At 46.9% G+C, this 27,057-nt stretch overlaps 1 protein-coding gene across 2 annotated transcripts; it reads left to right on the top strand.

Moving 5' to 3' along the window:
* The first annotated feature begins 636 nt into the window (after window positions 1-636).
* On the top strand, window positions 637-27,057 carry ADORA2A (adenosine A2a receptor). Of its 2 annotated transcripts, XM_075110800.1 has the most exons (4): window positions 637-730; window positions 5,825-5,992; window positions 16,501-17,394; window positions 25,706-27,057. In XM_075110800.1, the coding sequence occupies exons 3-4, from the start codon at window positions 17,045-17,047 to the stop codon at window positions 26,664-26,666; spliced, it is 1,311 nt and encodes a 436-aa protein (XP_074966901.1). In that variant the 5' UTR covers window positions 637-730; window positions 5,825-5,992; window positions 16,501-17,044; the 3' UTR covers window positions 26,667-27,057. The 2 variants fall into 2 exon arrangements, with proteins under 2 accessions (XP_074966901.1, XP_074966900.1); XM_075110799.1 differs by lacking the exon at window positions 5,825-5,992 and having other exon boundaries at window positions 652-730.

The following is a 27,057-nucleotide window of genomic DNA, read 5'->3' as shown; positions in this document are numbered from 1 at the left end:
GTAAGGACAGTTAAGCAGAGAAGAAACTGCAACTGCCTCCGTGCTCCGGCGGCCCGCCTGGGTCCCGCGGCCCGGCGATGCGCGGAGCCGCTGGGTACAGCCCTGGGCTGGGACTCGCTGGGTGGGTCTTCCAGCGTGGAAAGAAGTCGGTGCTTAAAACAATGCCCGGAGAAAGCCCTCCTTCCCTCCCCTACTTCCACCGTACGCAGCCCAAGCACGGTAAAGGCCCGCTGCTGTCGCTTGCAGGTCCCTCAAGGCAAGAGCTGGACTTGTGGAAGTAAGTGTCAGCCGCTCCTCCCGCCGCTTGGCGCGGGGCCGGGCCGGGCCGGCGCGGCGGGTGCGGAGCCCCCCGGTGCCGCCAGGTAGAGCCGCTGGGCCGCCGACCCCGGGCACTGGCCCCGCCGCCGGTCGCTCGGCCCGGCGCGGCGGCGGGACCCGGCAGGGCCGGCCGCCCTCCTCCCTCCAGGGCAGGGGCTGAGGCGGCACCGGGGGCGTCCCCCCGCAGCCCCCGGGGCCGCCCCCGCCCCGCGCCGCCCGCGCCGCCCTCCAGGGGGAGCCGCCGCCGGCGCCGAGCCCGCTCCTGCGGCCGAGGGCGCCGCACCGGGGCGGGAGCGGGAGCGGGAGCGGGAGCGGGGCAGCGCCCGGCGGGACGGCACCGGCAGCGGCAGCGGCAGACACCCACTGCCCGGGCGCGGCGGAGGCGCGGAGCGGAGCGGCGGCCCGAGGGCAGGTGGGTGATGCCGCCGTCGCCGCGGCCGGGCTCTCCGGTGAGGGGCGGCGGGTGCCCCCGGTGCTGCAGCTCTCGGGGCGGGGCGGGACCTCCCGGCCGGGGCCGGCTGCGGGTCTCGGCCGGGCGGTGCGGGCGGCCCCGGATGCTCCCGGGCTCGGGATGCACCGGCGGCCGCCGGCTGCGGGCAGCTCCGCTTCCCTCGCCTCCTTCGCGGTGTTGGCGACAGCCCCGCTCTAGCCTCTGCGGCGAGTTCGAAAGGCCACTGTTCGGTACCCCGTCGGTGCCGCCCGACCCCCTGCCCCAAGGCCGGGGCGGCTGCTCTTTGCCACCGTGCTCCCCTGCCCCGGCTCGGGTGGTTTATCTGCCGCGGAGCCGGTACTCTTCACCCCGCTCTGATTCCCAACTTTCAGTTCCCTGACACACCCCCGTGCTCCGAGGTGTTTGCTCCACGGATCTTCCTTCAAACATCAAGTGCTGGACTTTGCTCCCCTGCACCCAGCCCTCCTTCTAGCCTTTCAGCTGGTATTTGTGCTTGGGCTTAATCATAAAGTAGCGATTCCCCAAGAGCACCCTGCATCCTGTAAACTTCTCCATAGCGTTTAACAAAGGAGATTTCCACGCGCTTTGCAATCACACTAAGGGAAAAAGGACAGGGACTGAATAGATGGCAGTAAACCTGTGCTCAAATCTTATCCCCTTCCTTGCCGCCGGGACCCCTGACCCTGCCTCACTGGTGTCAAGCGACGGAGACGGATTTTCAGCAGTGTGCCTTCTGCGGTGCCTGGGAGCCCTCTGCGCCTTGGTCCTCGGCGAGCGTGTTGGTGGAGCTGCCCGTCACAGAGGGCCTTGGTGACTCTGTGCTGAGGGGAGAGAGCAGGCGAAGGAAAGGGGAAGAGGCTGCAAGGTGCCAGTTGCCTCCAGAGCTGTTGGGAGGATGTGTGAGGAGGCTTTCTGCCCCAGCGGCGAGGTCTCCGGGGCCCTGCCGGGCCGACCTGCCCTCACAGAGGGCACATGGAAGAGCGCATGGAGCAGCAGATGTGTGGCTGCTCTGCATGTGCTGGTGTGTGGTGCCCTCGCAGGGGATGCTCCTGGCAAGAGGTTTTTCTGCACTGTTGTTTGCATGGTCTAAGAGTCACCAGAAGCACTGTAGTTGCTTTAATGCTCTTTTGTGTCTTCCTGCAGTACGAGCTTGGGGTAAATTTCGAATGCAGGCTTTGCTATAGCTTGAAATTAATAAAAGTGGTCCAGCACCCTCTTCAAAACTGCCTTGGGCAAAGGGCCCACAGAGGACTTGAAGTGAGCAACATGACTCCCATAGTAAATAGCAGTTAATAGAATTGCTGTAACTACTTAAAATTATTTTCCTAAGCAGATGGTCAACCATTAGATAACTCGATCTTTGGATGTATTTGTTTTCAGGTTTCTTATCAGGCTCGTAAGTCTCAGACCTGTGTATCTCAAGAACTGTAGTAACTGATAAATTCATTCTTCTGTGTGAGAGAAACTAAGAGAGAAAGAGTGGCCAGCTCCTGCTGTTAGAGACACCCCCCGAAGCATATTGCCCAAGTGAAGTACAAAAAGATGAGATAAAGTGACCAACAGGGGTGTCAGAAATACTTCAATCGAATTAGATCTGTGGAAGAAACACCTTACTTTGAATCTCAATTAAAAAGTCCATATAAATGTAATCACATACCATAAAAATACTATAAAAATTAAATCCTCTCTAATGTGGCAAATGGATTAAATTCTGAATTTACCAGGAAAGCTCTGAGCTGTAGAGAAAACACGTGGGTACAAACTGCAAACATGTATGTGTGTATATAAAATAAATAGTGACCTATTCCAGGGTGCGGGGAAAGTCAAGCAGGTCTCCTTTTTATTGCTGTTCAGGTGGTAGGTTTGTAACTTACATGTGTACATAACCTATCTCTCTTTCCATATGCATTTTTATACCTAGAAAATAGAATCAGCATCATCCTGTGCCAGGTCAGGGGGGGTCAGGGCAGTAATGATGTCTTTAGCCTCCATCCTTCCGTCAGTGGGTGCAAAAAGCACTAAAGCTCCGAGCTGAAAAGCCTCCGCTGGATCTCCCGTGTTTGCATTTCTATTTTTGCTGGTATTTTAGTAGGATGATTCTATGCGGACTGCTGGCACTATTGCGTTTGGATGTAATCAACTTTTGAAAGCTATTCATCTTTTTTGTTTAATCTTCAATAATGGATTTTATGTAGAGCCACATGGTTAAGCCCTCGTAAGAACTACTGGGAAAAGATCAGTCCAGCAGGAGGTTTGGAGGGACTGTTTTGACTCTTCACTCTTCCTTTCAGTTGTGCTTCTCTGAAGGGTCTGGGCTGGGCTGGCTGGCCGAGTACATCCCCTTCAGTCTTGAGCCTGGCAGCTTTTCCATCTGGTGTGGAAGGAAAACCTCCCCCTTTACCACTTTCTATCTTGGGGACTGATGGCTATATGATTTCTCGGCTATACAGGATGTTTCAGGCTTCACAGATTTTCCACCAAAGCACTTATTTTCGCGATGCTTTGGCTCTTTACTTTGGTTTGACATTTCTGCCCACATTTGCACATGCAAGATGGTACAAGGCATAGTGTGGCTGAGCTCTCTCTAAGAGTTCTGCGCAGCTGTGAGAGGTTTTTCCATCCAAAGGCTATATTCAGCATCTCTTTTGGTGTCCTGCAAAGTTTGTCCTTGTCTGCTGCTTGAACAGGTTTCAGCTCTCGTTCTTCATTCTCTCCATCTGATCTGGATTGTTTAGGTCCTTCTTTATTGTGTGCTTTCCATCTGAAAATGGAGATGGGCTACTGAAGCTTTCTTTTTTGTTGGACTCTAAACTCAAATCCAAGAGATATTGAGCCGTGTGTCAGGGAATCAGGGAGGATTCCCACAAGTCGATGGAGAGTTACTCCCTTTCATAAGGGTTTGGTATCTAGGACCAGAAGGCTTAGTTGCCTCATGGATCACCTGCAGGTTTTGCATCACTGCACCTGAACACCCTTGGCAAAGCTACTTGAACACAATGGCACCAGTTCCTCGCCTCTCTGCTCATTTTGAAGAGGCAGAGAAAGTTGCCTACTTCATGACATGCTCGTGTAGCTGAATGCTGAGGGTTGGTCTTTTAGGGGTGCAGAACTGGCAGCATTCTGCCTTGGGAGGGCAAGAGGATCTGGGCAGATATGCACAAGGTGGTTTAACCTCTGAAGGCTTCAGCTTCCTCTATAGAATGGGAAGATGCCCTCACAAAGGTTGCATCTGTGTCAAGAATAATTATTGGTTGTATTGCACATTTTTTTTTGTTCTGGAGTAAATCTCTGTAGAGTAGAATGGACAGATGGCACATACAACTCTCAGTTATGGAAAATACCCTCAGGAGGTACTTCAAGGTCATCTAATCCATGCCACTGCCCAGAGGCAGGATCAGCTATGCTTTTGCCATTCTTAAAGACCTGCAGTGGAGACTCCATACTTTAGTGCAGGGAACACCCTGATGTCCAGCTTAAACCTCCTTTGCTGTAACTCATTCCTCATCCTGACCACAGCGGGCAACCCACAGAGGATCAGCAAGGAGTGTTTAGAAGTGCTTCAGCAAATGCAGATATTTGGTAAATGTGAGTGAATAAAGGTGTGATATGTTTTAGTCCTCAACCTGCGTTCTGTAAGGAGCAAGTCATAGGAAACCTGGCTACCTTATGCTTGGTATGGCCAGAGATCCACAGTAGCATGGGAGGAATGGGGTAGGTAGGCTGCAGTACGGCTCTGTATGGTGATGCAATTGCAAAGTTAGGATCAAGTTGTTTGGATGAACACGCAGCAATGAGGTTATGGAAAGAGCTGATGAGCCACTAAGTGCTTAGGAGAGTTCAGAGAAAAGCCAAATGCAACAAGATGGCTTCTGTAAAAATGATGTGTTCGGGGTGATCACTGCTGTTAGGCAAAAGTGTTAACAGTGCTAAGGCATGTTTCAGTGCAAGCTTTGTCCCTTCCTGTTCAGGATGCCTGGGGCTTGATATGGGTGCTATAAACAGGCATCTAGTGCTATGTGAGACATCCCAGTGGGGCTGGCAGAGAATTGGTTAGGACCTAGGGGAGGTGTGTGCCTTGCTAAAGTGACAGCAGAGGCTCAGGTTATAGCTTAGAGCCCTTTAGTCCTCACTATTCACTTATATTTAAGCAACTAACTCAAACCTTAGCAGTTTAGCTTATCACTTGTTCTGGAGAAAGGAGGATGCGTTTCATCATTGGGTCTGTTGGTTGATTACGAAAACCAAAAATTACCAGGGAGCATTAAATACAATGTAATATTGTGTGAAGTACATGCAAATGCCATTGTGGAAGATAAGCCAGATCAGGAGCACAGAGCTTCTTTGCCTACAGCACAGCAGTAAATCTAGTGTCAGGAAGGTCGCACTTGAAATTTTATGTATGCTTTGGGGCTCTTGCTGATGTTTTTTTGATTTTTTTTTTTTAAGTTACAGATTTCAAGCCCAAATAAAATAAGTAATTTGTTATAACTACAAATGCAGCAATGAAAGGCAGGGTTTGTAAAGAAATGGCAGCTACAAGACAGATCGTATTTATCTTAGATGTTAAGTCAGGGGTTGCATGCAGTAGGTTTATCACTATCTGACAGGTAACACGATAAACTCCAGGTGTTGCACAGGGATTTGGAAAGACCTGAAAGGGAATAAAGAATACTTTACGTATCATTTTTAGGGAACATTTGCAAACAATGCATCTGAGACAATGGAGAATTTAGCAGGGAGTGAAACTTCTTGCAGGGATGGTTTAAGCCAGGGACAGGGAGAGGGAAAGGCATACGGAGGAGGAGGGAATCTTCCTGTCCCTCTCTGATACAAGGAGAGGAAAGGGGGGTTTTCCTGAAGCTTTGGAGACGTGACGAATGACATGCTGGGCTCCTGTCTGTATGCTGATTAGCATTTGTGATTGCACTCAGATCCAGGGTGGAAGGCACTCAGGCATTCTCAGGAGGCCTCTAGTACTTGCAGATTGGGGCTGTTTTATCTGCTGGCTTGCTGAGATACAGCGCTCTGTCTCCCTGTCCCCTGTGTTTTTCCCAGGCGATGCTCACAGGGGCAGTTGTGGCTCCTTGTTCAGCAGCTCTTCAAGGAGGGAAGGAGGGGGATTGTTCACTGGTGGAGCCATTCGAAGCTCAGCTGAACCCGAGCCAGCATCAGCTGGGGGTCACGTCTGCATACCTCCCTGGGCAGAGTCCCTCACGCATTTGAGTGAGTAATGCTGTTCAACAGAGGGAAACAGAGGGTAATTTGGTCTCATTCTGCTCTTTTAATGCATCCCTTTGGGAGTGGTGAGGTTTGCACTATTTTCCCTGTTAGAAGGTTCTTTCCTCAGTTAGTATTCAGACCTCAGAGTCTCTCCCATTTTTCTCCTGGTTTTGCTTCTTTGGAGCTATTTTGTTTTGGTTTTAGACTATTGTGTTCTCCTTTTGCTTCTTCTTTCCCCCCACCCCCACGGGTTTTTTTGGGTTTTTTTTGTTTTTTTTTTTTTTTTTAGTGGGGAGCATAAGTGTTTCTGCTCTCTTTGCCTGTTCTATAATGTTGGCCTGTTACCCATATCCATATCCCCCTTCTTGTACTGGGAAAATCCTCTACAAAGTGACCTATCATTTTGGTTACTGAGGTTTCCCCATAATATGATTGTCAGATCCTGGTATGAATCAGTTGTTGAGGTGAAGGAGTTAAGGGAAGTAGGCTGTTAAATATCATGATCTGTGGTGATAACAACTTTGGTATTGGTATGAAATCCATATATTTGGGCACAGACTGGGATTTTCCATAGGAAACATTTCCCAGGATAAAAGACAGCTAAGAGGCATATGGCTCTTTAATATAATCTTCAGAAGAGAGGCACGTGATTGAAATTGATTTGAATAATTACAGTTTCCACATACGTCCAATCCACAGATCAGTGCCCAGGTTCAATGGGATGATGGAAAATAACATCAGACTGACTTGGGCTGGCACCAGCACCATTACAGTTCCTGGAGCACGTGCAGGGAAGCACGTTGACTTTTAAAAAGTTTCTTAAATGTTCTGCAGGCTGGATTTTTGGCAAAAAAAAATGGCCTGTGCCAAAGGCTACCTAGTCAGGAGTTCCTTTAAATACCCTAATTCCAAAAAGTGCTTCCCTTCCAGAAATCAAGCCTCTTTAGCTGGACATGTTAAAACTGAAGCACCTAACTTTGTCAAGCACCTAACACACATTAATCTTTTCTTTTATGTCATCCTGTGTCTTGCTAAATGCTGATCAAACTCTGCTTGCCCATTATGATTCATTTAGGGTTATAAGAAGGGTAGACATAGAGGATTCTGGTGGGTTTATTATTAGTTACATGATTCTTTTTCTCTGGTACAACTGTATGGTGTCAGCTCTTGCATGATATAGAAAGGTGAGAAGTTGTATTCATGTGCTGAAGACTGGAAAGATGATTAATCGACAGGTTTTGTTGTCTTTCCTACCCCATTCCTAAAGGGAAATCTTCCTTTTCCTCCATGTAGCCACGGTACAACCTACTTGTATGATTACAGCAGGCAAGAGATGGGCACAGTCCACTTGGGAGAAATGATCCTTAAGTCTTGGGGATGTCTGTTCTCGGCACCTCCCTGGGATCCATCTCTGTTTGACTAGCATCTTTTGCAGTCAAATGCCACAGTCCCTAAGGAATTTGCCTTGGCAGTCTTTTTTGGTTTATCCTTGTTCAGCAAGGTGTGAGGGTTGTGGTTGTCACATATTTGAGAAATGATTGCAAGTTTCTTCACAGCTGGAGCTTTTAATGATCTCTTACTATGCAGAAACTGTAAAATATCTTAAGTTTTCACAGGAGAAAAGGGCTGCCTCCCAAGCATGGTAGGGGTGTCTCTACTGTAGCGGGGTACTTGCTGCTGCTCTCCTTGCCTATCTGCTTCCTCTAGACAAGCACACTAACTCATAAACAGCTAGCAAGTAAAATGTTTTCTAAAGTGATTTATGAATGGCAACTGGTTCTCCCATGCAACGGTTTGATGTAGAAGGAGAGAAACCGATGACTAGAAATGTCATTTTTGCCAGCAGTTGCATGCTCTTGCCACTCCAGGACATTGGCATCTCTGGCCTGAGCAGCCGGAGGAGGAAGCGGGCAGAGGTAGCAGACTGTTACTTGTAAGCAGATGTGATTTTACCCCAGCACAAGGACTTAGGAAATGAAGGAAGGACTTCGTTAGAGTCCTCAGAGCACCAGCTAAACACTGAGGCTTTGGGATCAGTAACCAGTGACACTCAAGATTTCTTAATAAATCAGACTATAATCAAGGTCTTGAAAAGAAAAATAAAGTTGCTTTGGGTACCTACCTCTAGAAAGGCTTGTATTGGTGTGGCTGACTGTGACAGTGAAAATGAAAGTCACTTTGGAAGGGTGACAGAAGTATAGTGCAAGTCATAGCAAAGAGAAGAGGGAGGGCATGTGGCCTTGTGACATAATCAGAGCACCAACTCCTCCTTATCCACAGAGAGTGGCAGGGTCCTAAAAATGTCTTAAATGGCTTTGAGACTGAGACAGAAACGCTAACGGGATGATGAGGCATTAGCGCGTCAGGATAAGCACCTTAAAAAATGGAAAAGGGAAAGTTGCTGGAAATAAACCAAGGAGGCAGAAAAAGTTGTTCTTGTGGCTTTTGCCTGCTTTTGGAATGAGCACACACCACCAGTGCTTTTTCACCGGTAGCTGACTGACAGCCTGAGGTGAAATGAGTTGGGCAGAACGTACTGGTGCACAGCCTGGGGGTTCAAGGGGCCAGGGCACGGGCCTGGGGCGTGGGAGGAAATAGGGTTTCTTGCAATATTGGCTGATTTTTGGCCAACGCAAGGCACAAGGATTGCTCAGTCCCTGAGATTGAACTGGCAGTGAACAGCCCATACAGAGCCAGTGGCAGTCAGTGAGGTGGGCTATGCAGGGGCAGAGGGTGGGGGGAGCCCAGGGGGTGTTCAGATGGGCTCTGCTGCCATGTCAGCAGGGCAGGCTCTACAGAGTTCGGGCTGAGTGCTTCCACTGTGTCACTGCTGAAATTGATAAGGGAGCAAGTAGAGGAGGAAGGATGTGATGAGCTGTGTTAGCCACCCAGTGGAGGCGCTGCTTTTCATACTGTGGGTGGGTATGAGTCAAACCGCTTGGGTGGTGGTGGAAGCTTCATGGTGAGTCCTCAGTAACAGCCCTTGCTCTGAGGAGTCAGCAGATGAGCCACGGATGAGCTAATGCAGTGATACAGCTTTGCTTTGTCTCAGAGGCAGGTAGAATTTGCTCATCTGTTCAAATTATACAGTGCCTCCGTCAGGATAGGGAAGGACAGCTGGGGAATCATTTCAAGTTACATGGAGAGAGATGGAGAGTTCTGTTCCTTCTACTGTAGAAGATAGGGTGTTGGTTGACCTGGTACCACACCACTCCCTGCACTGCAGTTAAGTGAGTTTTTGTTTTGCTGGCAGAGCTTAAGCAAATGCTACTTACAACCTGCAGAGGATGGTGCTCAGAGGAGAGGGAGCAGGGCTTGCAAGGCCTGGTGGAGAACAAACCTGTAGTTGGAGAAGGCAAACAGGGTTTGGGAACAACTGGATCAAACTGCGGGAAAACAAACAGATGTACCCAATTCTCAACTGTCTGTCTGGAAACTTCATCTAGAAATGAGAGGTGAAGTCGTATCTGGAGAGAAGTCTACTCCATTACTTTAAAATATATCAGAATGGATGCATTAGCAATATGACAAATATTTTCAGAGCAAATTCCTCCCTTGCCTGTATTCCTCCGTGGGTCACCTCTTCTTGGTAGCCTGTTTTCTCATTTCTCTGATTTTGTTCATAAGGAAATGCTGCTTATGTATGAACACAGCTGGCTTTAGTAGAGCTGTGGGGAGGTGAAGTTTGCTTTTGAGTTCTTCCCTCACACAGGAAAGGAAAACTGGATCCTCAGAGACATTGTGGATGATATTGGCAGTAGTAACTTGTTTCTAGCCATGGCACATGGTTATAATTATGCTTTTTTACATGTCTGGCTTATGAAAGTTTATCCAAATCCTCTATTTTTTAATTCTTGGAAATGCCACTGTAGGTAGATCAACATCATCAGTCCTGGATACAAATGGTTTGCTCAAAAAACCAATGTGTTTCTGTGCCTTTTGGCAATATATCATGATGCCTGCTGCCCAGTGAGACTTTAGAGCGCACAGGGGAACCTTTTCCCTTTGTTTGTTTGTTTCGTCTGGCTTATTTAACTGCTGGTCATTCAGCCTTACTTAGTTTTGTCCTTCCTGGCTTTTTGTGACCATTAGAATGGGAATAATTACTGTGAGGGTTTGGTTTTTTTTTTCTTGCTTTTAAACATTTATAACATCCACTTAGGGAAAAAAAATGGCCAAATGTCTTCTGTTCTAGTCTCCTCTTCCGCTACTGCAATAAAAATTAATCCACTTTTAGCCCTTGGAGGGCAGGAGGAAAAGCTGAAATATTGGTTTTGCATTAGCCATTCCTATTAGCCATCTGTGTTACGACCTTTGCGTGTTGTCCAGTGGGGTTTCACTTTTGGGGCATTTCTGTGATTTTTATATGGAGTATAAAGAGGAGAAGAGAGACACGGGACAGGCTTGAAGGGTTTTGTTATGCTTTTTGTTGCTGTCACTGCTGCAGCAGTATGGGGATCTCTAGTAATCCCCTAGTAGATAAAGACTTTACACCCAGATTCATCGTGCTTGTTCTTGCTGTGGCTATAGCCTCCTTTTTTGGCCTAGACTGTAGCAGAGATGGAAAGGTAAAGGAGAAACGTTGTCCCTCTTCCTCATTTCTGAACTGACAGACCGAGATCAGGGGCAGTACAGACCTCTGAAGAGCCATTTCTTCTGCCTTTCACAAGTACGTGGAGTGAAGGTTTTAAGCCTTGGAGGGCTACTGCTTTCCTGTAAGAGGGGGTTAGACAAGTTCAGCAAAGCTGAAGCCCTCATTTTACTCAGTATTTCTGGAGAATTTGCAAAGCCAATCCAGAAACATTGTCACCCCACTGCAAGGTTTACACAGGAGGAAGGCTTCACTCCCCAAATAGAGGCAAGCTCTGTGCTTCAGAAGATCCTTGGCACTGCATTTTTTTTTTGCAGCCAGATCATCAGTGGCACAGATGATGTTTTGAATAAAGTCTGAAACGATCCTCTGGAAAGGTCAAACTGCCATGTGGAGCCTCTTGAGAGAACAAGAATTTCTAGGCATCACTATGTTCTGCACTGGAGTGGGTGTCCACACGGGCAAGTGTGCAGGGCACCGGGCACCTGTAACTCCAGGGTGAGGAGATCTGCAAGTGCTCCAGGTACCTGAAAACCAAGAGCATGGTGGGCTGGTAATTTTGCCTGCTTTGTTTCACTTGTATCCTTTGTTAACAAAGAGCAGTCTAGAGGGAAATAGTCTATTATTAATATTTAATTTCCTCCTATTACTGTAAACAGATGACCTAAAAGATCATTTAGCTAGTAGCCAATAATAAAGCAAATTGGGGAACCAGAAAAAAAGTATGTCTTAGATGGGTGATGCCTCCTTCCTCTTCTCTTTCCTGCCCCACGCAGCCACATCTCTTCATCCTTCAGTAGGAGGCAGGAGTGAGGCTGCTCTCTGATGGCTCCAAGCACACTGGCTTCGTGTGAGTGGCTGGGGCATGGGGAAAGCCGCTCTACATCAAACTTCATAAAGGAAACCATTGAGCAACACAGAAAAGTGCTGCTGCTGCCTTCCTTATCATTCTCCCTGAAAGGACAGCTGTTTTCATTATGTTTTACAGCCTGAGTGGTTATGTGAATTTGTGTACTGCCTGTGAGCACATTGGCTCATTTATTGTGACTTGGTACTCTAAAGAAATGGGGAGAGACAAGTTTTCTTACAGACTTTGATTTAAAAAACAGGTAGATTCTCTTTGAGTTGAAGGGATTTCAAAGAGGATAAAAACCGACAACCATCTCCCCCTCCAGGCTTTGGAAAGTAGGAAAAAAATTATTTAGCAGCACCAATTTTCTGCTTACAGCCATGTGTGAATTCAGGGGTCTTCCCTAAGGGAGTTAGGTAATCTGCACGTGTGTGGTACCTGGGAAGGGTCATGTTGTCAAAAGGAGATGCTAGATTGTGATCTGCAGAATGAGCTGTGATGAAGACTCCCCTATGGCCTTGTGAGCTGCCTGCTGCCTTGCTTACCCCATCCTGAAGCAGGCAAGGAGAAACCCATCCCCTCTGGAGCCCAGGGAAGCTGCAGCCTGTTGCTACGTGCCTGTAGCCTGCCTTGAGTGCCCTGAGGGCTACTGATCCCCCGGATATTTTGTGAATGTCTGAGTGTGGCAGTCAAACTGACGTGTCACAGACGTTGTCATATATATCAGCCTGGCACATGGAGCAGAGAGCGCGTCTTCTCTGTGCCAGTGTGACAGAGCAAAAACCGGGATGCCTGAACGCATCCTGAAGGGTCCAAGAGCAGGAGATAAGCTTGTCTGAGGTCAGTGATTTGAACCAAACAGTGGCCAAGGGCTCACCTTGATGCTTTTGGCACTCAGGAAAGAGAAGAGGCAACACCTTAATCTGAAGCCAACTGGAAATGCCAAACAAAAGCTTGCTTAGGCTCGAGTGGTGAATTGCTTCATGGGAACATGCTGTTCAGATGCTTTATTGAATTTTCAAGGAGCAGTTTTTCATTGAGGCTGAAATATGAGAGAGAACAGAGTGTTCCAAGTCACTAAAAACGAACAGAGCAACAGCTTTACAGGTTTGTGAGTGGCAAGAAAGGTTTATTTAATAATGGGAAAAGGCCGGAACATAGCCCAGGGTATCAAGAAAGAATTAAACCAGTTAACAAAATAAAACACAGGCTTAAGAAGAAATACTAATTATAGCTGTCTGGCAGATTGTGTGATACAGGTTATTTTTCTTAAGCTTCAAGAAACTTGCAGTATTGATCCCTCAAGGGCCTGAGATGTTGAATATACACCTCCCCAGTGAGTAAAGCAGGTTGTTAATTAATTTTGGCTTGTCAGACCTGGTTGCTGAACCTTTGGGTCTTGCATGAAGTAGATGATTCTATAATAAATTTTGCATTGCCTCTGGATATGTCTTATTCTCTAGGTGGTCTTTATTTCATTTTGTCCCTGTGCAGTAAATTTCCAGTCATATGAGCATAAAGACTGGGCCTGTTCTTGTTTTAAAGCCAGTTGCAAATACTGCTACAATTAAAGTCTTGTGATGGTGTTGGGTGATATATATATACACACACACACTGCAAGAGACGAATGAGGTGAGGTGGGTGAGTCTGGGTCGAACAGGGGAACTCCCAGGTTGTGGCACCTTTTGTAAGTAGCAGGTGAGGCCTCTGATGTGCTGTGGTTGTGTAGCTAATAACTGCTTTTTCTAATGTCTGTGGCTACTGCAGAAGCACCAGTGCAGAAGCAGACATAAAATGTTTTGTTGAGGCTGGGACACCTGCTCAGCTCCAGTCATTTCTCTTCTGAGATGTGCTGGCTTTGCAGAACTCTCAAAGTGTTTTCCAGCCCATCTGGGAGCATAGAAGGGTGGAAGGACATGTTGTCCTCTTCTGACATAACATCTCACAGATTTCTTCAGAATAAATGGCTAGTGCTTGGGTTGATGATTCAGGCCACTGTTTATGAAGGGGGATGGGAAACAAGGGACCAAACAAATTCAAAGATAGAAAATTCGAAGCTAACATCAGACCGCGAAACAAACAGTTGAAGTAGAAGGTTAAAAGCTCTGTCATGTCAGGAAACAGTATGAGACATGGTCATTAAACTGCAGGTTCCAGTATTGTGCTTTTTCAGGATACGTGCAGAGCTGTAGGTAATTTCAGTTTTGTCTCGTGTTTAACAACTGGGGGGGCACCTCCGCAGTGTAGGTTTGTTACTTCCCTCCATGTCCTGTTGGAAAATGAGTTTGAGATGAGCCATTGAAAGAGTCATGTTAAACAAAATGGATCTGGGATTAATGTGGGTTCATAATCCTACTAAAGGAAGCTCTGAAATGGGGAAGAATATCCCAGTAATTTAACTTTGATCCTCTTCACTGAGGTGTACGTGGTATGATGATGAGGTGCAAGAGCAACATAAACATAGCAGGACTTTAAGTAAATCCTCTCAGCATCAGGATTAATGTGACCAGTTCTCAGTCTGGCTCCTTTCAAAAAGTGTTTTTTTCAGTCCATTTGACTTAATCTCAGAGTATCATGTGGGGGTCTTCATGGTGGTTTTATTTTACATAGCAGTAGTTCTGGCCCAAGTGTGTCACAGTAATTCGTTAAATTTTTCTAAACTTGTCCTGGCACAGGAGCTCAGTCTTGAGCTTGACCTGCATGGAAATACGTGAGCATGTTAGGAAGCGGGGACATGTACAGAGTATGACCCTGTCGCTGTCTCTGCTGCCATGGTGCTAAGGGACAGGGAGCTTCTCCCTGCTTCAGAGCCTTCAGGCACAGCCGTATGTTATATATCTGACAGGCACATGCAGAGTCTTTCTCTTACGGGCCTGTTTTGCCCACTGATTTTCCCTTGTTTGGTTGGGTTTTTTCCTCCTGCCACCTTTTCCTGTCTTTTTTTCCCCTTTCTTGCTCACACACATGCACAAAGCGTTGTTCATTTTTCATCTTGTCCTTTCTGTTTTCTCTCCCTCCAGATTTTCTTCATTTCTATCTTATATTAATTGTAATCCCCTTCCCTGGAAGTCAGGCTGCGAGGGGGGAAAGTTTTCAGTATCACTGCTTTGAAACAAACCTATTGAGATTTGTAATGGACAATCAGATGCTAGCAGAGAGAGGCAGGAGCTTATTACTGACATCCCTGAAATGCAAGAAAGTAGAAGCAATCTTTAGGAGGTCAGTGGAAAACGGGTTTTTGCTAAAGGAAGATAGACAATATAGAGACGTATTGGGGCTTTTTGTTCTTTAGAAAAGATTAAATGGATGATATTTATCTTCCTCTTAATAGCTGGTTCACAAACCAATCTCTTCTGTTGATTTCTTCCACACAAACCAAACAAAACACATAAACGAGATTGCTGAAGGTGGAGAAAAAGCTAGGTTTTTGAAGCTCATCCAAACCACCAAGAATCATTCACTTCTCTTTCAAATGTAGCATTAGCAATAGAGCTCTAAATCAATGAAAGGTCTAAAATTAGATTATATTCCTGAGATCAGATGTGAATAACAAGTTAATCATATTTTCTTTTATTATCACTGTCTTTACCCTTTTATTTTATCCTGAGAAATTAGCTTTCTGACTTGAAAACACTGAACTGTGAAGGCATGAAACCCTGCTGGGTTAGACCACACCAGATCACCTGTGGATGGGGTCCCAAAAATCTTTTGTTTTGGACGTCCATGTTGCATCTGAAACTGAGCTCAAGTGACTTATCAGTTAGTGTTGTCTCTCTCTCTCCCGTGGCGCTCTGATGTTTCAAGTAGCTGTTCTCTTAAGTTAATAAGAAAATATTACTGCTAAAGCTTGCTAAATAAGGTTTAAAACCCACTCTGGAAGTGACCGGATAGGACAGCCAACAGTTATCTCTTGACTGTGGCATGAAGCTCAGGGAACTATTCTTCACTGCTACATTTTTAGCTGAAACTGTGGTGAAATGCACCCATGTCTGAAAGCAGAGGTATAAGGTGACCTGCAAGATTAGTGTGTGCATGAGGAATGTAAGCGTGTAGATGATGTGTATCTGTTCATGTGAAATGGCAGCTGTAGGGACTACGTTTTCTTGCAAGCAGCACCAACTTTAGTCCCAGATTTGCGTGCGTGGTACTGCAGGAACATGAATGTATACTTGAGAGGTGATGTTGGCATTGTGCCTATGTGTGTGTTTCTGGGAGAGGTGTGCCTTGGCGGATGTGCTTCTGACTGGTTGTAGCTGAAGAATGATGCTGACCTGAATCTGTGGATGCAACAAACACTATGGACAATGCAGATATAATGAATAAATGGTTTGCTCATAGGATAAAGATTTATGTGAACAAAAACGATGGTGTTGCAGGAGGGGAACGTGCAGAGACCCTTGCAGAGAGTGTGCATGCTCAGTGGGAAGGTCCTCAAAGTTGTCACTGTCTGACGTACCTCAGACTATTCTCCCTTCCACTGATGACGTTCCAGTATCTGCCCACTTGAAGGAAAGACTGGGTATCGCAACAGAGTGGTAGCCACACATGCCAGCAACACAGCCCCCTTATGAATGAAGATTCGTGTCATCGCAGAGCAGCATATTGGTGCAGCACAATTTTGTGATAGAGTACGTGAGGGTGGGCAGCACGTAATGGCTCAAGTCTTGCGTTTGTGACCAGAGGGAGACAGGTGTATGTAAAAAGGCTCCTCCACCTTTCCTCTGTGCAACGACAGCACGTGCCATGGTGTGATAGTGGGGCTCTTGTGTTTCAGCACAGACTATTGAGCAGCTGCTGAAGTGCCAGCTCAGTTGGCAGCCTTGAAAACAAAATGTCCCTTGTTTCTCATCACCACCGTGAACCTTGGGTTTGGCCCTGCAGCTTTCAGGATAGACAAAATGTGAGATTTTTGCCAATGATGTATTCTTCTAGGTCTGTTTAATATCTGTTATCAATTTAATGTGCCACTTTAATGAGATTTTCCTTTTTCCATCTCCTCTGTAGAGCTGATTACTTACTGTGTGTGGTTGGTGTTTGTTTTTTTGTTTGTTTGTTTGTTTTTTTTTAAAGGAAACTACAAGTGAAGAAGTTGAATGTTTTGCTTCAGCTGAAGAGAATATTTCCCAAGTCCTAGGGGGAAAAGGTGAAAAAGAGAACCAGAGGATGTTGCTAGTAGGTATGTACATGACAGGAAGCCATGACTAGCAGTGTGATTATCACCAGGAAACAAAAAGTCACTGCTGATAGGGTACTGTATGGCAGCGCCACTTCTGTGTTGTGTTACCTGCTGGACTTTGTGGCCTGGGGAGCACTGTATGTCTACGTGAGATATTCTCCTGTCCATTCGTCTGCTGGAGTTTGAATTATTCTGCATCTGGTTAATCCACTTTCCTGGAGTTAGCAAGCCCTGGTCTTTTTTCTTGATACCTGCTATTGTAAAGATCATGAAAAGCTATGAGGAGAAAAGCATGTGCGTGAGCAACCTTCACCGACCGGCAGCTGAGTGCTCTTCAGACCCCAGGCAGCTTTGAGGTATCTTGGCTCTTCAGTGCTCTGCAGATATGAACGCTGAGCTTTTCTGGCACGTTCTCACATTGGCCAGGTCACTCTCACCATGCTAGTACGTGGGAAAGACGACTTCTACTCAGACGTAGCTTACATCATCCTGGAGCTGGTCATTGCGGTGCTGGCCATCCTGGGGAACATCCTGGTCTGCTGGGCGGTGTATCTGAATAGCAACTTGCAGAACGTCACCAACTATTTTGTGGTGTCCCTGGCTGCTGCCGACATTGCCGTGGGTGTGCTGGCAATCCCCTTTGCCATCACCATCAGCACTGGCTTCTGTGCCTTCTTCTATGGCTGCCTTTTCATTGCCTGCTTTGTCCTGGTCTTGACTCAGAGTTCGATCTTCAGCCTCCTTGCCATTGCCATTGACAGAATCATTGCTATCCGTATACCCCTCAGGTAAGCACGGGTTGGGCTGGGGGGACGGAGGCGGGCCAGGGTGGTGAGGGATGAACGTCAGTGAAAACAACAGGTCAGGAGAGGAGTGAAGGGAAAGTTAAATGAGGAGCAGCACTTTTTCCCTTGTAATTTGAGAAAAACTTTTGTAGGTCTTGAAGGTTGCCTTGGCTGCTGGACTTTTTGGTCGCTTCTTTTTCCACCACTTCTCTGTCCTCACATGGCATGTGCCCATGGCATCACAATGGTGCTGCCGTTCCATGTTCAGACAGGATTTGCAGTAACCTCAGTAACCTGCGCTCTGAGCCAGAGGCAACAGCACTGGAAGGATCACTCTGGGAAAGTGGAGCTAAAGCAATACATGATGGAGGGCAGAAAGGGGTGAGGTCAGTTTGTCTTCTTCCACACAGGAAGAATGGGGGACTCTGCCTGCAGCTGTAGCAGCAGGGTTGTGGAGTGTGGATGGGGGTTTTCTTCTGGGCGTCCATTAAATGTGAAGGGAAGAGAAGCAGCAGGCCATGAAGAATTGGGCCTTAGGAAGATTTGGACTAGATTAGTCACTCCCTCTGGAAGCAGAGCATGTATTAGGTCAAGGCAGAGGTTTGTCCCAACCCAGACCTGGAGGTGGTTATTCTATGGTCTCTTCCCTGGAGTTTAAAGGAAGAAAAGGTCATTTAAATATTAGACCTCGAAAGCTGAATATGACCAGTTGCTACTTTGTTTGCCACTAGGGAGGCTGATGTGCGACAAGGGGAAGCTTTGCCACATGCACAGGGGCTGCTACTCCGTTCAGTCTTCCAGAAGCATATTGTTGTGACGGGATATATCTGACCGTGGGTGCAGAAGAGCATTGTGTTCTGTGGGCTGGGTTTGAATGCGTTGTGACAATGCTTCCAAGTCATTCAGTAAGCTCGAAAGATGTAGAGGAAGCCCCAGGAGAGGCCGGTGCAGGCAGAGTGTAGGAGTCTCCTTCCTTCCTGTCTTGTCCTTAGGAGGATGCAGCGTGCTCTCAGGAATGGAGAGACTTGCTTCCTATCCTGCTGAACAAGAAATGTAGCTGTAAAAATGGAACAAATTTCTAATTGCTGTGCTCTCAGGTTTGAGTCTTTGGACATCCTCACTCCTGTTGAGCTTAAATCACTTGTATTGACCTGTGCAATTTAGTTTTGTCTCTCGTGAATACTTTAGTCATCCAGCACTTCTGTCGATTAACACAAACCTCCCATTCAAAAATAGAAAGTGATCTTTTCCCTAGAGCTGTAGAGATTACCTTTCCATGTGGACCAGTGCAGCATAGTCTTTCCTGAAGCCTTGCCTCAGCAAGCTTGTGCTGCTATGACGTTACCATTGTTGGTTTCCAAACCTATAGCCATACCTCTACTTTTGACGTAGTTGTAAGCAATAACTAATTCACTCCATTGCAGAGAAAACTCTTGATATTCATTATCTATAAATTGTACTGTCTCCACTTTTCTACAGTTCTATATATAGATGGTTTCAGTTTATAAACTGATAAATGGTACAAAGAAACATATGTAGAGTAGCCCTCGGGAGCTTGCCTCTGAAATGATTTTGAGAAAGGCTAATGACTTTAATTCATCTCTCATGAGTTAACGCTGAAGACTTTTGCTGACAGTTTAAGCGCTCTTATTGCTAGAGGATGTCTTGCCAGGAAAAGGATTTTAAAAATCTGGATTTCTGCCCATTTTGGGGGTATCATTGTAACTGTATTGTCTTGAATATATTTCCTGGAATAGCCAAGGTAGAGTCTTTTAGAAAAATCAGGGTTCATCACTGCTGGGCACTGTAGTGGTTTCACTATTTTGTTTTTGAAAAAACAAGAGCATGCCCTCTTCCACCCCAAAAACAGTGGCGTTGACTGGATACAGAAACCCACAATTAGATCCATGGGTTCAGCCCCGCCTTGTCCTCTACTGGTTTGTCCTTTTACAGTAGGAGCAAAGAACTTGTCAATTGTGTTTCCCCTTAAGAATTTATGGATGAATAAGCATTAGATTTATAGCTTCAGACATGCTGAGAAAGTGAAAGCTGATTAGCTGAAGAGGGATATGTGATATGATTCAGACTGCTCACATCCTCATTTTTTCTTTTTCTAATATCTGTTTGTCTCAAAAATGTGTCAAGCCAGTGGAAGGAAAGTTCTGCCACTAAAGATGCAATGTTTTCATCCCATCCTTTAATGCCTGGGAAAGCCTCTTCTATCCTCCTCAGAGGACAAGAAAGGCAACACCAGGCATTCCTAATATTCATTAGATGAATGCTCCTAAAAAAATAATAAATCAGACTTCCTTAATTCTAGCAAAACCAAAAATGACCAAACTTTTTTTTTTCCTTCTTTTTAACAGTTTCATGTCTGATTTGTCCTAAGGAAGGTAACCACATGTCTCAGGGAATACATATGTGGGTGTGTATTCCCACACAAGTAAACTGCCAGTATTGAGGGGGCAGAAGAGTGGGACTTCTGATACTGCTTGGGTTTGGACACCTCAGTACGTAATTAGAATTACTTTCGGGACATTTTTTCTGTGGATAAGAGACCCTCCCCCAAAAAATTGCAGTGAGGAAAGACATCTATAGGTAAAATTTAAAAGCACAAAAAAACAATTTGTGAGCATCTTATGGGTTCTGCCTTTCAAATGATTAACACATTTTGTAGAATTTTATAAACTTTCCAAAAGTTCTCAAACACTTTGCTTACTTCTGCCAGGTTTTATACAAATGTAATGCTCTGCAAGTGGCAATCAAGCACTCCCAAGGAAGTGAGTCTGAGCCATCGTTTGGTCTAGGATAAAATCCAAACTGTCTCTCTAACACAGCAGGTACCTGAAAACCTGCACTTGCTGATACAAAACCCCTGGGTGTTCTAAACAAAACTGGCTGTGAGACTGAGCTCTGGGATGAAGTCATGGGCCAGTAACAATTGCCACTTTCCAGGCTCCTTGGTGCCAGCGAATGCTCTGCGAGCACAGTCCCCAGCCATGTATTCCTGTGCAGGCATTTGTGGTAAAGATACTCCCATGGTGAAGGACAGGTAGCTCTGATGCACTGGAAAGAGAGGAGAAATTTTTCTTCCTGCAGCCAAATGGAAAAGTTTTCTCAGGTTACTGCCTGCTCTGTGTGCTGGATTCACGTATTCATCTGTGGCATAAATGTTTAGGCAGGTAATACAGTGCCAACTACAGCAACTTGCTGAAGTGCAGACCTTTTCCTTTGATGAAAGCTGCTTTGGAGATGATTGACTGCCTAAGCTACTGGGATGCTTCTCTGGGAAAGCATTACTAAGGTGCAGCGCTTTGTCACTGGGAACACTGGGACAGATTTATCCCATGTAGTGGTGATTGAAACTGCAGCTCTGAGGTGGCATTGGGATATTTTTGTGCCAGAGGCTAGGGGAGCTGGACGTGCAGAACTGGCTTCTCAAAGCCTGGGGTAGGAAGAATAGGAGAGATAAGCACAAATGCTGAATAAAGTACAGGACATGGAAGAGACCTTTATGCTGAGAGCAGTCTGTTTCAGCAGTTACTTTAATTCTCTAGGGTTGCCTTCTCAAATGCTCATATATATGAGCGCCTGAATCGGTGAATCAGGGTTTTAATATTTTATTGTCACTTTGAGCCATATCTGCTAATAGGGGAGAAAGTTTCTTGACTGAGAGTTATAGGAAAGGGTTGTTTCGGTGGTGCACGAGAAGGTCTGGGTTTGGTTTCTTGCTCTGCCACAAGATTTTCTGGATGATCTGGGATTGTCAGTGTCTCGCATTTCCAGATACTTGTAATAGCCATAGAATACCCTCCTTTTGTCTTGCCCCTACGACTGCAGCTGCCTGAGGAGTGGGCTGTTAAGGGATGTGTTTGGTGTTTTGTAGTGATTTGCTGAAAATCCTTGAGCACAATTGGAATTCAGATCAAATCGCAGTACCCTCACTGCTGAGCACAGGCTTTCTGGTGTGATGCAGTAAAGGTGGCTGAAACATGCTCCGTGCATGGCAGAGCCATCTGGCCAAGACATGCAGTGCTGTCAACGAGGGGTGGGCTTGGAAGAGAAGCAGCCGGCTGGTTGGATGCTGTGACAAAGGTTAGGCCAGCTATGTATCATGCACTGTACGGAAAGGTTTTAACTTCTGCCTGAGGACCTTCCACCCAGCTTCACGGTTTACAAATCAGACTGGTGAGGTACTACACTTTCTGCAGGAATCATTGTCTCAATAACACAGAGCTTAGGCTAAGGACCCAGAAGCATCTCATCCTTAGCCAAGCTACTTTAGGCAGCACAGATGAGTTTTGAATTCACCAAGGGCAGCTCTTCTCCTAGCGTCAGCTTGCCAGCCTGATGGTTGGGAGAGCAGTAGGGCAGGTGAAAATATTTTGGGGAAAACATCCACAATTTCCTGTGTTTGCAAAAGTGGGTTTTGTTTTCTGGAGGAATCTGGTGCCCCTATCCCCACACCCAACTCCACCATGAGCATCCCTGTGCACCACACTAACGTTATCACAGAATCCCAGAATCCCAGGTTGGAAGGGACCTCAGGGACCATCTAGTCCAACCTTTCTGGGCAGAGCACAGTCTAGACAAGATGGCCCAGCACCCTGTCCAGATGACTCTTGAAGGTGTCCAACATGGCCGAGTCAACCCCTTCCCTGGGGAGATTATTCCAATGGTGACTGTCCTCACTGTGAAAAATTTCCCTCTGGTGTCCAATCGGAATCTCCCCAAGAGCAACTTGTGTCCATTCCCCCTTGTCCTCTCCTTGTAAAAAGGGAGTCTCCATCTCCTTTGTAGCTGCCCCTCAAGTACTGGTACGTGGGGATGAGATCCCCTCTGAGCCTCCTTTTCTCAAGGCTGAACAAACCCAACTCTCCCAGCCTATCCTGGTATGGCAGGCTTCCCAGTCCTTGGATCATCCTGGTGGCCCTTCTCTGGACCCCTTCCAGCCTGGCCACATCCTTTTTGTATAGAGGGGACCAGAACTGTACACAGCACTCCAGGTGTGGCCTGACAAGTGCTGAGCAGAGTGGGATGATGACTTCTTTATCTATCTCTGCTGGCGATGCCCTTTTTGATGCAACCCAGCATCCTGTTGTCCTTCTTGGCCGCAGCAGCCACTGTTCGCTCATGTTGAGCTTCCTGCCCACCAGGACCCCCAGGTCCCTTTCCACAGAGCTGCTCTCCAGCCAGGTGGATCCCAGCCTTTGCTGCACTCCTGGATTATGTTTTCCCAGGTGTGTGACCTTACACCTGTCCTTGTTGAACTTCATAAGGTTCTTGCTGGCCCACTCCTCCAGCCTATCCAGATCTCCCTGCAAAGCAGCTCTCCCTTCTGGAGTGTCTGCTTCCCCACTCAATTTGGTGTCATCCGCAAACTTCATCAGGCCACACTTGATGCTGTTGTCCAGATCACTTATAAAGATGTTGAATAACATTGGGCCCAATATCGATCCCTGGGGGACTCCACTAGTGACAGGTTGCCAGCTTGAGAAAGAGCTATTTACCACCACCCTTTGGGTGCAGCCTGTCAGCCAGTTCCCCACCCACTGCACAGACCACTTGTCTAGGCCATAATGCATCAACTTCTCCAGGAGCAGGCTGTGGGGGACCGTATCAAAGGCCTTGGAGAAGTCTAGGTAGACAATGTCCACTGTTCTTTGTGTCTGGAATTTCACAGGTAGAAGTCATTTGTGTAGCAAGTCCAGTATTTCCAGGAAGCACGAGAACTGCTTGTACACAGACAATCCAGCGCTGTCTGGACACATCAGACATGCTACAAAGTCACCTGCCAAGTATGCAGAACATGGGCTGTAGGTGTGGCCAGCCCCTTCCAACAGCCTCTGTCTCCTGTGTAGGTGCCAGCAACTCACAGTACGCGTGATGCTTCCTGGAAGCCCTGAGTACCGTGTAGAGCTGTACAGCACTGGGGACACAGAGAGTAGCTTTGGCCTGGCTGCTGTGAGCCTAGAAAGATGCCTAGTCAGGTGCACAAACTCTTCAATGCCAGCCTGGTGCCATCCCTAAGTGGAAAAAAGGAACAAGTCCAGGAAAGTCTGTCTGGACAATAACTCTACCTCAGCCAAGTCAGCCTGTGGTGTCTCATCCGGATCCTAGAAATCAAGCTTTCCCAAGTGAATGGACACTTATCAGTGGGTATCTGGTCAACATAGTGCCACACACTATATGGGGACATGCTGTGAGCTTTCTCTCAACCCTTGGAGACACTGAGCAAGGCGTTATGGAAATGCATTCACTGATAGGTTGGTAATAGCCACCGCCAGCACAATACACTGCAGCTGGAAAGCAGGAGGCTGCTTGGGTTAAGTGCTGTTCCTAAGCTCTGTAAAGTTTGTTGCATGGGAATCCCCAGAGGGTAAGAAGGAGGGAGAAGCAGGGGGGTGTTTGCCTGGAGCAGTAATGAATATATTTTTAGTGAAAGGAAGAGACATCTCTAGTCGTGGGATAACAGCTGCACAATTTCAAAATTCCTCTGACAAGATGTAGCCAATTCCGGGGCTGCAGGGTTTTGAGGGGTTTGTTTTGGTTTTTGTTTTTTCCAAGCTTCAAGTGCCTTCAGCCAATCTCTTGCTCCCTGAGTGTACTTTTCCAAACACAGATGCTGTTTTGCTGTGTTGATGAGGTCTGAATGTGAGCAGTTCCCTGCTACCATCTATGCTCTGCCCTTAGTATCCCCCCTAAGCATTGAGCAGGATCCACTACTTGCTGGAGGAACCTTTTTCTCTCTCAGAATCAGCTGAATCCCTCCCTCATTTCTGGAAGGAGGGTTTCAGTGTGTTTTGGGTGCTGGGAATTGTATGGTTAGCTCTCTCATCCATACCCTCTTTTCTGATTTTGAAATTCAATTGAGGAAGGGAGATTCAAGCCTGCTGGGTCTTGTGTGAAGCCAGTTTTCTTCCAAGGCTATTAGCAGGGGTTTAAAGCACATGCAGGATCTCCATTGTGTACTGCATCCAGCAAAAGCAGCCTCTCTCTTCCCCTGTCTTGAACTTGCATTGGAATAGGAGCATGAACCTGTGGGAATAACTATTTCATCGAGAGATGGAAAGATTTCTATGGCTTGTTGGATTTTTTTTTTTTAATGTTTGTTTGCTGAGAGAATTCTGGGGACAGAGGGAGAATGAGCATTGGGTAAACACTGGGAGCCCAGCACTGCCGTTGTCCGACTGCAGACACATGGGGTCAAGTACAGTGTGGGACCCACACTGGACAATGTGGGAATCTGGCCATCTGCTTTCCATGCTGAGCATTACCAAGGGAAGGAAATTGCATTGAAATGTTAAACTGTTGCCCTGATTTGCATTTTCAGAGAGAAGAACTGGTGGAGTCAGCTCAGGACTCGCAGTAACCTGTGAGGCCTTGGGAACTGGCCGATATTTCAAACAAACAAAGGTCCCTGGCTGCAGTGTCAGGTTCTTACCATGTTGCTTATTGTCTCTTTCAACAGATCTTGGAGAATTTACTGCTAAGAGCACTGGCTTCAGCCAGGCATATCAATACCTCCACCATTGAGGCCCACTCTGGTGTGTGCAGTGCAGCCCACAGCACGCCTCTAGTTAGAGCACGATCCTTAGCTTAATTTCTCCTTTCTGAGAAAGACATGGGGTCAGCTTAGCCAGGTTGGTGAAAACTGCTGACTTGTCTTGGTTAATTAAAGAAAGTTGGTGGTGCTGGCCTTCTTGAAAGCACCGTTGTGGAGCAGAGTGAGGTGCTGTGCAAGGGAATGCCAACCTGGCTTCTGCAACTCAGTCAGCAGAATTTCCCTGGAGCACACCTGAATGTGGACACAGGACTGATGGCACTGTACCTCCAAGTTCCTTTGTGCTATTTGGCTTACAGTTCTACTGCAAGACAGACCTAGCAATTCCACGCTACAAGGCTGCTCCTTTGCCAGAAAGGAGGAGCTACGTCAGCCTTTGGCAAGAGAGTCATGGTGGTCTTCATCACCAAGGGTCAGAGCAGTGCTGTTGATTATCCTGGCTGCAAGATCTATGTGCATGACCAAAATGGAGTGAAGGAACACAGATGAAAACTATATTAATTTCCCTGCTTTTCTGTCACCTATTCACTGCCTAAAGGAAAGTGGGGGGAACAGGTGGCATACAATGTCACCATGGAGTCCTTGCTGCGCTGTGCTGTATGGGTTCTGCACGGCAGTTCGAAGGTCCAATCTGAAGAAGCAGGTGCCTTTCTTGCTGTCTTCTGGGATATTGGGCCATTGGGAAGTTGCTTGGGTGTCAGGGGCTTGTTGAATAGTACCGATGTAATTCCTATTTCCTCTGCTTTATAGGTACAACGGCTTGGTGACTGGCTCTCGAGCTAAAGGTATCATTGCCATCTGCTGGGTATTATCTTTCATCATCGGCTTGACACCAATGCTAGGGTGGCACAATCGCTCCCAGATTGAAGAGCTGGGTTCCAATAGGTCCTTTCCTATCAACTGCAGCAACAGTATGGTGGCATGTCTCTTTGAGGCTGTGGTCACCATGGAGTACATGGTCTACTACAACTTCTTTGCCTGTGTGCTCTTGCCCCTCCTCCTCATGTTTGGTATCTACTTGAAAATCTTCATGGCAGCCCGGCGACAGCTCAAGCAGATGGAGAACAAGATGGTACACGGGGAACGTTCTCGCTCCACTTTGCAGAAGGAAGTCCACGCAGCTAAGTCTTTAGCCATCATTGTTGGGTTGTTTGCAGTCTGCTGGCTTCCACTACACATTATTAACTGCTTTACCCTTTTTTGTCCCAAATGTGCCCATGCTCCCCTCTGGCTGATGTATCTGGCTATTATCCTGTCTCATGCCAACTCGGTTGTAAATCCTCTAATTTATGCCTACCGAATCAGGGAGTTCCGATACACCTTCCGTAAAATCATCAGCCAGCATATCCTGGGCCGGAAGGAGCTGTTCAAGGCAGGAACAGCCAGCTCTAGGACTTCTACACATGGTGGGGACATGGAGAACGCCAGCATACGAATCAGTGAGTATGCGTTAGAGGTATACACCAATGGGGAGATCCACAGGGATCCTGAAAAGCAGGACTTAAACAAATGCAAAGCTGGCTTGGAATGGCACCAGAATGGAAATGCTCTGGATGTGGAGACAAATGGGCATCTCCCACATTCCTGCAAAAATGGAATTCTCTCAGATGCATGCATGAACAGGGAGCTTCACAGTGAAGAATTAACTGATGCCCAGGTGTCTTACTCGGATCTAGAAAGAGCAGCCTTTGCAGCAGCTGATGTTTCCTGATAGGACTTTCAAAGTCTTCCTGGTAGAATTTTTTTTTTTTCTCTTAGTGACCTCTGCCATGGCAGATAGGGAGGCTGGGGGGCGGGGGGAGAGGTGTGTATTCAGATTGCTGTGGAGAAAGGGGTTCCTACCCAGGACTGTTGGGAAGATCCTAAATACTAGACTGGAGAAAAGCCAAGAGACCACTGAAACGGACTAAGGAAGGAGGGACATGTTACCCATTGATGACCTGTCACCAAGAGCAGTGCCAAGGTCAAAGATGGCATTCCAAGTTCAGCACTGGGAGACTCTGCTGATGCAGGGCATATCATGACATTACGCCGTACTGTGTATCTGTGGTTGTATGTTGGTTTTGCTGTCTTTACCACTAGAAATAAAAGCGTGGCTGGAA

Source organism: Phalacrocorax aristotelis, chromosome 15 (assembly GCF_949628215.1).
Source record: "Phalacrocorax aristotelis chromosome 15, bGulAri2.1, whole genome shotgun sequence".
NCBI classification, from domain to species: domain Eukaryota; kingdom Metazoa; phylum Chordata; class Aves; order Suliformes; family Phalacrocoracidae; genus Phalacrocorax; species Phalacrocorax aristotelis.
This window is presented reverse-complemented; position numbering and strand designations above follow the sequence as displayed.

Bases quoted from the DNA above. Each gene is read 5' to 3' on its own strand.
- ADORA2A (XM_075110800.1), top strand. From the start codon at position 17,045: ATGCTAGTACGTGGGAAAGACGACTTCTACTCAGACGTAGCTTACATC. The intron at 17,395-25,705 runs GTAAGCACGGGT...TCTGCTTTATAG, and splicing joins GCTATCCGTATACCCCTCAG to GTACAACGGCTTGGTGACTG.